This window comes from Hibiscus syriacus, unplaced genomic scaffold, assembly GCF_006381635.1.
Source record: "Hibiscus syriacus cultivar Baekdansim isolate YM2019G1 unplaced genomic scaffold, ASM638163v2 tig00116989_pilon, whole genome shotgun sequence".
Lineage (NCBI taxonomy): Eukaryota > Viridiplantae > Streptophyta > Magnoliopsida > Malvales > Malvaceae > Hibiscus > Hibiscus syriacus.
In genome coordinates this window covers 884,866-896,503 of record NW_024063508.1, presented here as the reverse complement: position 1 = coordinate 896,503, position 11,638 = coordinate 884,866, and the positions used below count along the sequence as shown (strand labels likewise).

Genomic DNA, 11,638 nt, shown 5'->3' with positions numbered 1-11,638 from the left:
ACCCAAAACAGAGGGTATTGGTACTGCTAAAGGGAGTATCGGTACTACCTTTTTATTTTTAAACCAACTAGCTGTCACTAGATGTTGATGGTATCGATACTATGCCTATGGTATCGATACTACTATACAGAGTAGTTTCGGTACCCTTTGGGTATCGGTACCATGTTTGCATTTGGAATTTGAACAATGTTGGTAGTATCGATACTACCTAGTGATTACCGATACTTTCCTTACCTTTGGTATCGGTACCATATGAACAGTATCGATACTGTTCATGAGGTATAGATACTGCTTGTCCAGAAAAAAATATTTGTGCTCAATTCCACTTTTTAGGACTTTGAATTATTTTTTTTGAAAACTTTGAATTCCAGTCCAAAAACATTTTGCCTTAATTGTTATATCAAAATATATTTCAACAGAATTGTTGAGGAGCCTATCGCATCTATACATTCCAGACCATAAGATTTGCAGAGTATGTCTTAAGTATTTGTAGAGGGCATGTGTTCTATATGGACCTTGTGTAATCGAGTCATAACTCTATTTTGATTTTAAACCCTATGGTTGTGATGTACGTGTTTTGGAGGACTCATATATTTTATAAATGTTGAATTGATTTCCGCTGCAATTTATGATGAATTATTTTGATGATTATAAATGTTTTAAAAGAAATTTTTGGGTTGACCCTTTCGGTGAATCCCTGTGGCATCGTAATCCTTGGATCTTCAAGTCAGACTGGATTAAGGTGTTACATATTGTGCCAATATAATTAATTTGGCTCATTTCAAACATTTAAGGTAGCATATAACATAAGAGTAGCATAAAAACACAATTTATGACAAATTTCATATGCTGGTAGTTTGCGCTACCCTAATAGAAATATTATTTTGTATTAATGTACACACTTGAAAATTATTCCATTTATACCAATGGAAACTATACTAGAATAAAAACCTAACCATATAAGGAACTCCTTCTAGTTAAACTTGTACAATTTGTGGTGAATTTTCTAACCTAGCTTACAAAAGTTGTTTTGAGTAGAATATGTTGCATGTTTATTGACCTATCCTTGGTTAAAAATCATATATTTTTTATACACTGCTAAACCAGTATTCATTTATTTTACAAAAACTAGATTGATATGCAAATCTAATGGTATAAAATCATCTTATAATCATTTATGTAGAATTTATGGTGATTTTCTAAACTTACTGTTCCGATCACAAATATAGGCAAATTTCACTAATTAGCATCCTTATCGTATTCAGAAATTCTATTATGCTTACCAAATGAACATATATACATCCATCAAAATTTCATATAACATTTAGGAGTCACTTATTACTATAGTAACTCTGTCATTAACTCATCGCAAGCCAATGTTTGCACGATAACATAAATATGAATTAAATATGCACTCACCTGGGTACTTAGCTTGCAAACCTTCCTTAGTAATTCACATTTCATCCTTAAGCTTCTCCTTAGGTTTAATATTGCTTGATCTTGATTTCAATCACAAACTAAATGAACACCATTTGCAAAACATATAGATTTCAAACCACATGTTAGAATCTTACTAACATAGGAACATAATAGAAAATAAATTCCTAAAAATATTTTGATGCTCATTCGACACTAATTTCATCCCACAACATAAATGTCAACCTTAACACTTCAAATTGACCATTCAAGTCCCTTTTAACCAAATTCATCAATACTACACATAATATTTTCAAACTTTACATTTTAACCACTAATTATGAATTCTTTTAGAATTCATCTCAAATTTTCCATTTTATTCAAAATGGTCCATTGTCATTTTTCTTCAATTCAAGCTTCAATTAACATAATTAAATATTCCAGCATTTCATTAAACATAATACCTCAACAATGATTTCATTTAAATTCACAACTTTTCCATATTTATGATTTGGTCCTCAAACGTTACCAACTTTCTAAATCAAATTCAACTTTCTAACCTTAAATTCCATAATAGTAAAATAACTATTGAAAAATTGCACATCAATCCCATAATTTTCATAAATTATGAAAAGGTCCCTGTACTTGTACCAAATAACAAATTGGTCCAAGCAACATTCTAAAGCTTGTAGAACCTTCTATATATCATTTCTAAGCTTAGGGAAAGTTTCCATAATTTTTCCCTAATTTATTCCTCTAGGCTGAACACTTAGGGTTTAGGATTCATTAATTTCCAATTTGATTCAAGTATGAATTCAATTGTAAACAACATCTCAAAGCTTCTACAATCAAACCCCTAACATAATTTAACCAAATCACAAATTTCTCAAAACCCTAGGTTATGGTTAAACCAATTAATGCTTTATTTCAAGTATTTTAATCATCACACAAGCTTGGAAACAACTCTAAAACATCAACAAAATCAAAATCTATCATCAATTCATAAATACTAACATCCCTTTCATCCATCATATTCATGAACTTGTGATTTCAAGCATGATTAGCATGCATAATTGGTACCAAATGATAGAGCACTTCGAATAGATCAATTTTCTATTTCACGCTTTAATCCAAAAACCTAAGGAATTTGCTTTAAAATCAAAAATAAAATTTATCTTACCTTAGGAAGGATTACATGGAAATGGAGGTTGAATATGAACAAGTTATCATGAAATTTCTAATTAATTTCATGTATATTTGTCATTTATTAAGTTTAAATTAATTTAAAACTCATTTAATGGGAAATGGCAATTATATCCTTAATGAATCTTGATAATTACCATAATAACTTTTAACATGTTAATTATCATCTTCCAGAGTCAAATATTAACAAATTACTTTTCCATTTACAACTTTACCCATGCATTTTTCAAAATTTCTAATCTAGCCATTTTCATCCAACGATCCATAATTAACATGGAAAATAATTCTCAAATCCAATGCTCCATATTATTTTCGATCATTTTAAAATATGAAAATAATATTTCTAACCTTAATTTATCATCCTTCAAAATTTCTCAAAATTCTGATTCGATCCGATTATCCGAATTTTTACTAAACTTTCCTCTTTTTAGCTTTTAATACAAAATCTGGATCAAAAATCTGATTCCCATGTAAACATCATTCTTAGGGTGAACTATTCATTTACGGGGTCAAAATGCATAACTTTTGAAAGCTACACTTTGGTCCCTAAACTTTTCCAAAATTTATAATTTAGCCACTAAACTTTCAAAAATTATATTTTGGTCACTAGCAAAATTTTAGGGTATTACAGTAAGTGTGAAGGATTAGCCACCTTCTATGAAAGACTTTGGGCGATCTTTCTAGAGCTGTTACCAGCATCCTTAGGTATATTTGGCTAAATTTATTGATCTATCGCGAAATTCACTTTGTTAAAAAGTTAGTTGTGTGTTGTGAGTTTACTCCTATTTTAACAAGTCCCAGATTCTTTCACCTGTTAAGAGAAGAATTGCTCATTCTACTATGTATTAGTTCCAGATACGTTCACTAATACTTAAGCGATTAATTTCGTTGTTGCTCTTTTCTTGTATTCATAATTATCTACTTATTTGCATTATTTGGGGATTGTTAGTAATGTAAATATTGGATAATTATTTTTAGGGAGTTAGTTACCCATAGTTAGGAGTGGTTGGAGTGGGTAGTTGTCGTTTGACAATTTTAACCCTCCACTACTCCTATGAAAGGGATAGTTTTCTCCCTATTTGATAGACAATTGATGGTTTCTAGATTTCCTTCTTCGAAAATATTTGATTGAAAAGAGGCAATACAAGTTGGATTAACTTCCTCACTTCGGGTGTAAGAAGTTTGGAAGACTGTGTTAACCTTGAGGGGCAACGTCCATTTTCAAAATTACATCAATCCAGACGAATTTGCTGTTAAGGCAGTGACTTCCATACAACTACACAATAAATCGTTTCATTTATTTCATTATTTGATTATTACTTGGTAGTCAGTGCTAATGGTGTTGTTTTGCAACAGTACTATTTTCTAACAAAACTGACAATGCCACTACAATATCTGAGTTGAAATCAATGTCATCATGCCAAGACCAAACATGTGGAATTAGATCTTCTTTTAATTCGAGATAAGATTTTGAATTACCAACTATATAATGACGCATCAACAATTCACCGATACCTTGACCAAGTCCCTTCCCACGGTTGGTTCATTTAGTTCCGACAACAAGTATGTGTGTTTTCTCCAACTGAAGCATCTTGATTTCTCTCAACAAAGCAAAGGTTCAAAATAGCATAGAGAATGTTAGTAATATAAAATGCAAGTAGCGAGCTAATAGTCATTAGTAAAACTTGCCGATTATTGGTTTTTTTGTAAATTTCTTGATAGAAAAATTGTAGTTAGAAACACTGAAAAATCGTTTAAATGCAGGCCGTTTGAGAATGATATTATAAAAGAAAGATTTCCTATGGTTTTGCTATGTTTCGATTCTATGGCAGTGTAGTATAGTTAACATATATACAATGGAACCATTTAATCTGTTTTGCTATAGTGGCCTGTAAAATTTAGGCATCAGAGAAAAAAGGAATAAAATGCAATATAAAATATGATAAGAATACAACAACATATCCAACTTTTTTCTATATCATTAATTGTTATTGTTATACAAAGTATATAACCATAGGAACGTTGAGTCGCTAAACTGCTAATCTCCAAATAAAGGAAAGTATTAACCAGATTAAGAAATTGATAACCCTAACTAAGAAAATTACGCGAGTTCGAGTCTGTATCCTCCAAGTTGAAGCAATAATGATTTTACCAATTGAGTGAAAATATATAAATTATAGGCTTAATATCAAAATAAGTGCCTAAACTATACCATTTTCTCAAATAGGTGCCTAAACTATTTTTTTACTCATCCAGGTGCCTAACGTTACAAACATTACCCATTTAGGTTCCCGGGCCGTCAATGACGTTAATTTCCCCCGTTAAGTGGCACGTGTAACAATCTGGTATTTTGAAATTTATTTTTTTTAATATTAAAAATATTATGATATTTATTAAAAACACTAACTTTTCTTATATTATAAAACAACCCCAAAATCCCAATTCTAACCTTAATCTGCCTCTACCGCCCTTTCCGGCCACGACTAACGCCACCGACATAGTCCCTACCATCCTACTACTTATACGTTGTTGTGGTTTTCGTTGATTAGCTATCAAAATCACGTAGGATTACGATTTTCATCCTAGTGTTAGTGCGGTATAAAACGTTGATTCGTCGTCGATAAGCCATAGATCGATCACGATTTCATGGGGGTTTTGGTCGCCAAGGGGAGGGGAGGTCGGGTGGACCTTCGTTGACGGCAAAAGGTAGCGATCGGTGTGCGTTTAGGAGTTGAAATGAAGGTTTTCAAAGTTTTGGGTTTATTTTAGAATTTGTGTTTTCTTTTTAATATATATAATTTTCATATTTTATTTTTAAATAAATTTTTTAAAATTATCGAGTTGTGACACGTGTCATTTATGAAGAATTGACACCGTTGACGGTTCGGGCACCTAAATGGGTAATGTTTGTAACGTTAGGCACCAGGATGAATCAAAAAATAGTTAAGACACCTATTTGGGGAAAGAGGTATAGTTTGGACGTTTATTTTGGTATTAAGTCTAAAGTATAAAGATAAACTACATATTTAGTCATGGATTTCGTTGATTATTCAAAATTGTTTTATAAATCATACTTAAAATTACGTTTTGGTTCCGTTTCGGTCACTTGTTGTTAGAAAATAAACAGAAGCATAGTTGTGTCATCATAAGGTAATTTCACGTCATCATTGAAAAATAAAAACAAAAATTGTCATGTCAAAAGTTGTGTTTATTTTTTAACTGTGAGTGACCATAACAGAATCACAATATAACCTTAGATATGAGATTTAATAAAAATAATCATATGAGGAAAGCATAATGGCGGGAATATGTACATGACTAAGTACGTAGTTTATCCTAACTTTTAACATTAAACAATAGGGTAAATTACACGTTTAGTAACTCAACAATTACTTTTGTTCCGTTTGGCCACCAAACTATTTTTTGTTTCAAAAACATATTTAATGTTATATTTTTCTTTCATTTTGATCACCCACCGTTAAAATTAATAGTGATACCGATGTGTCATCATAAGTAATAACACATCATTGTTGAAAAATTGAAAACAAAAGTCATATCAATAGTTTTATTAATTTATTAACGATAAATGACCATAATGTAACCAAAACACAATAATTAGGTAATTAAAATGAAACAAAAGTCACAACCGAGGTACAAAACTTTGTATTTTACCCTAAACAATGCATGAATTTTGGGTACAAAAAAGCACAAGGGAGGCCCAAAAGCTGGTGTATAGGAGAAAATGTTTCATTTCAATGAATGAAAAAAAGCCCAGCTGCTACAGTAAACAAAAAGTGTTCTTTAGGACAGCGGAGAGTTCACTTGAATCCGCTCTGAGAGTTGTCCGTGCAGAAAGCTTATACCAAAGATCGCTAACTAACCCCCAAAAAAGAGCAGCCATGGAAATGTCGAGCGAACTCGATAGGCTGCTATTTTTCGAGCAAGCTCGTAAAATTTCCGAGGCTACTTACGCTTCCATCCTCTAGACGCCGATGTTGGCTTCTGTTTTCTTTTCCTTGCAATTCCAATTATTTTTTTTCCTATTTTTATTATGTTTTTGTATGCAGAATTTGACCAGATGGGCCGGAGCTTTACTAGAGTTGTCTCAGTTTCAAAGTGTCGGTGATTCCCAGAAAATGATTCAAGGTTCTCATACATATAAATGAATATATATTATTTTTTTTTTGAATTCAATAATTTGTTTTGTTGGCTATTGAAGGTTAGTTGTAATTGGTGAGGCAATTGATTTGTATTAGATATTGATTGTTTGTGTTTTTTTTAAATAGATGCTATTTCGAAACTAGAGGAGGCTTTATCGATAAACCCTAAAAAGCATGATGCTTTATGGTGTTTGGGAAATGCTCAGACTTCTTTTGCGTTTCTGACTAGCAAGGAGGACGACGCAAGGCCTTATTTTGAAAAGGCTGCTCAATATTTCCAGCAAGCTGTTGATGAGGTTATTTAGTTTTTGTTTATCAAAGATCTGTCATCAATTATCATAGTTTTGATTGGGTATGTGTATGTACTTTCTTAAGTGCTCAAAATATTTTTTACATTGTTGCTATTGTATGCGTATTTGTAGGACCCGAGCAATGAAATTTACCTCAAATCTTTAGAGATATCTGCTAAGGTACTTTCCCCTCTCCCTTCTTTATGTTGGATTGTCCTTCAGTATTGCTTGTTTTTCATGTGGAAACTTCATGCATTTTGCGGTGAAAGTGTGGGATGGATTATTTGACCAGATTTGGTAGAGATTTTCTTTGGAAACGTTAATTGTTGATTAGTTTGTAAATGTGAATCCATTAAAAGCTTCACCCTTCAGTCAGAGAGGGTGGTAAGTTCAAATTTGAAACGGAGCCATCTGTAGTTTGGTCCGTTGTTGTCCTTACTTTTGGTTCATCAAATGTCTTTGGTTGTTTCTGTGTTAAAAGTTTTCTTTTTCTTTTCCAGGCTCCAGAATTACACCAGGAAATCGTTAAGCATGGTTTAGGTCAACAAACGCTTGGGGCTGGACCTTCTACTTCTACTTCCTCCAGTTCAACTAAGGCAATCTTAATTTCTTCATTTCTTTTTTCCCGTCTTCTTATCTGCACTTTCTCCCTCTCTTTTCCTCTAATCTCCATGTGGCTTATGTTGTAACGTGATATGCTTAATTGATTGATGATTTTTACACTGTTTACATATGCATTTTAAAAGATCCAGATATAGCTTAGTTGTTCTTTTGTCTCTGTTTTCTGTTGACCTACAATTGATATTTTCTATAGCTTCCGCGAAACAGCTTAGAGTGTTTGATGGATTGCAGATTATAGTTAATTTATGGGATATACCCTTCTATATGTAACATGCATCATATGTAAGTGCATGCCTAACCCCCTTGGAGAAAGTTCTGGCTTATGGTTTGTGTTTTATTATAGGGTTCTTGCTGTGCAAGGCGTGATATGTATTGCTTAGTTTGATGGGTGCTTTGCCACATAATTTCTTTTTCTTTAGGGATCTGAGTGCAGGAAAGATTATAAAACTGGTGATTTTTTAGATTAGGCTTGGTTGATAATCGAGAGCTGAGGCAGACTGGTATCAAATTAATCTTAAGATTAGAGTAGGCAGAGAGGAAATTGCCGTAGAGATAATGTGTGATATATATTAAGTCGCAAAAGAAATTTTATACAATGGCCAAAGGACCAATCTTGCATTAGGAAGTTAGAAAAAATAAGCATGTAGGAAATGGGAATGCTGCTCGTATGCTTTTGTGCTTTGGAGCCATTATGTTTTAATTGAAGCAATCGAGATCAGTACAGCACGCAAAAAATACACATACACAAACATCTAATGAGTCTATATCATGATGCAAATGTTGATCCTGTGTGATGGGAATAAGAATTCGTGTATCTCGCTTGTGCGGGATTCTGATCTGAAATGATGGATTTTCTCCATTTCCCGCGAAATGCTTTTGTTCGTGATCGATAAAGTGATTATTATGCATGTTCTGTTAAGGATATGCTCTTGTGTGATGACTTTTTGCCTATTTGTTTTTTATATATATATGCCTGTTTACCTTTTGCAGACTGCCGCAAAGAATAAAAAAAGCAGTGATCTCAAATATGATATATTTGGATGGGTAATCCTTGCTGTTGGCATTGTTGCATGGGTTGGCTTTGCGAAGTCACAAATGCCACCTGCCCCGCCGCCACCGCCTCGATAAGTGGCCTGCATAAACATGCCCTTGAGGGATTCAAACAGCCTTCCTGCTTTTGAGTTAAGACATTAGAAGGAAAATTGATAATTTTATGTTACTTTTTTTTAACTTGTTAGTGCTCTCTCATATCGATTTTCCAATGGTGAAATTTCTGTATGAACCAATGATTTTCTTGTCTTTCCTCAAAGTTCAGAAAGTTGCCTTGCGTTGGCCATTTAAAGTACATTATTAACTTGAAAAATTGTTTCACTGTTATCGGTTATGTTTGGCTAGTATTCTATAAAATTTGAGATTCTAAGAAAATGGACTCAATAGATCCGTAAAATTAGGAATGTAAATGAGGCCAGAGAGATTACACGATACTTGAGATCGATTTAATTAAAGTTTGGTAAACATTACAGTCCGATGAACTCGATTTGAATTTCAACCTAAATCCTTAATGAATTCAATTGAATTATTAGATGTTTGATTGAAGAAGTTCGTGAGTAATTTGAAAAAAGTAATATATTAAAATTTTTGATTTTTTATTTAAGTTATTAACAGTACTACAATTTATATGTTGTATTTTTAAAAATATATATATAAAATTTTTATGTATTTAAAGTTCAAATTTGTGTTCAAGTTGAATTTAAATTTTTGATTTTGAGTAAAGTTTGAAAATTTTAAACTCAAGTTTTTTAGTCGAGTTAAATTCAAAAATATTCAAATTAAAATAGCTTGTTTACTTCCTTAATAACAATACTATTTACCTGGTATCCATGTGGCGCTCTTTTGTATGACAGGATTTGATCATGGAAATTAATTCATTTGAATGGATGTAATGGAAGTTAGTAAGAGGAAGAAGAAATCGATTGTGCAGTATTCTAAAGGAAAATTCTACAACGGACAATGAGCATCAATGAGTATCACTAACGATGAGCACTATTAATTTAATTTATAAAATTTAAAACTCTAAAGGGTTCAATGCATAATTATAAATTAGTTAAAAAAATTAAAGGTATTTAAAATAAAGGGTAAACTATAACAATAGTCACCAAACTATTGCACCTTTTCATTTTGAGCAATATTTTTTTTTTTTTCAATTAGGTCACTCAACTATTTAAATGCATTCAATTAATCCACTTGCCGTCAATATTTAAAGGAGAAGGTGATGTGAAAGTTAAAATATTTGGTATAATTACACATTTGGTCACTGTTATTTATATATTCTATCAATTTGATCCTAATTTAAATAAATCAAAAAAAAAAACTTAAACCTCAAAGCTAGTAATAGCAACAAACAAATTACAAGCCAATTTGACTATGCAAAACGTGACCTTTTCACCCACCATTCAATTCAACCCAATGCCAACAATCAGCTCCCACTAATTTCAATGAACAAAAAACTAACTATATATTTGAGTTTCAAAAGTTTCCGAGGTAGCATTTTGGAATTTAGATTTAAAGTTTTAGATTACGAATTTAAAAATAATGCAATGGTAATATTCAAGATTATTTCTCAAATTCATGGATTTGTTAGATAACTATTCAGTATAGAATTTGAAACTCTTAAACTATTTATGAATTTGACAATATGTATATGTTTGAGTCTCAACTAATTCATTCATAATTTATGGATGTCCAAGTACCCAAACATAACATAATATGAAACCAGAAAATCAAGGAGCTCAAAGAAAACAAAGTGAAAAAGAACGACAAAAACGCTTACCTGGCTCGAATTGATCGCATGCTAGTTGGTTCATATCTCGTATATGACTGCGTACTATACTCAAAATCCAAGTGCGGTCGACCTGGGCAATAAACACATATTCCCTGTAGTTGCAATATGCGAGCACTGATTCAGCTCCGACATTACCGCCACGACCGTGATTCCGGAGGCGGTTCATACTGGTTTGGCTCGAAGATTAGGAAGCAAGGACTCCCGATCCAACTCGAGAAGGGCAGCGATCATCTCCACTAGATTAGGGGCGCGTGCTAGTCCATATTTCCGACACGCGGCGGATTTGATCTCGTTTAGGTTTACCGTTTGATTTTCCCGTGAAAGCTCCACCATGGAGTTGACAATTGCAACAATGGCTCGAACTCAAGCCTCTTCTTCGGTTTGCCATGTAATAAGTTAAAATTTGGACTAGTGACACATGTCATTATACTTGCACCAGTGACATATGACACCATTTGATTTGAGGTTAAATTTATTTTAATTTATTAAAATTAGGACCAATTGATAGAATATGTAAGTAACAATGATCAAATGTGTAATTATATCAAATATTTTAACTGTCACATCAGCTTCTCCGTTATATATTAATGGCAAGTGGCTTAATTGAATGCATTTAAATAGTTGAGTAACCTGATTGACAAAATTTCAAAAATAATGGTCAAAATGAAAAGGGGTAATAGATAGGTGGTAACTTGTATAGTTTATCCTTTTATCCTTTATTTTAAATAATTTACCTTTAATTTTCAACTAATTTATAATTATACGTTGAGTGCTTTAGAATTTTAAAATTTTATAAATTAATTTATTAGTGCTCATTGTTAATGGTGTTCATCGCCGCTCGTCGAGCATGGAAGAATCATCCTATTCTAAATTAGCGTATAGTTTTTTTAAAAGAGTATAGTAATTATAAGATAGTATTTTTTATAATTTTTTAATCATTAACAACTCATGAATATCATGCAGACGTAATACTCAAACCTAAGATTTCTAGGAATAATAATATTCCTTTTAACCACTGACGCTACTTGATGAGTTTGTATTTTTGTTTAGGACAAACCACTTAAAAGGTCAATCAGTTACGAGGCATTGATTTTGTGGTCATGATT

At 32.1% G+C, this 11,638-nt stretch overlaps 1 protein-coding gene across 1 annotated transcript; it reads left to right on the top strand.

Moving 5' to 3' along the window:
* The first annotated feature begins 6,457 nt into the window (after positions 1-6,457).
* On the top strand, positions 6,458-8,972 carry LOC120193168 (mitochondrial import receptor subunit TOM20-like). Its single transcript, XM_039195749.1, is given in 7 exon segments — positions 6,458-6,594; positions 6,597-6,613; positions 6,687-6,765; positions 6,906-7,075; positions 7,202-7,249; positions 7,570-7,665; positions 8,681-8,972. Coding segments are annotated over 7 exon segments (624 nt in total). The 5' UTR covers positions 6,458-6,518; the 3' UTR covers positions 8,819-8,972.
* The last annotated feature ends 2,666 nt before the right edge of the window (positions 8,973-11,638 follow it).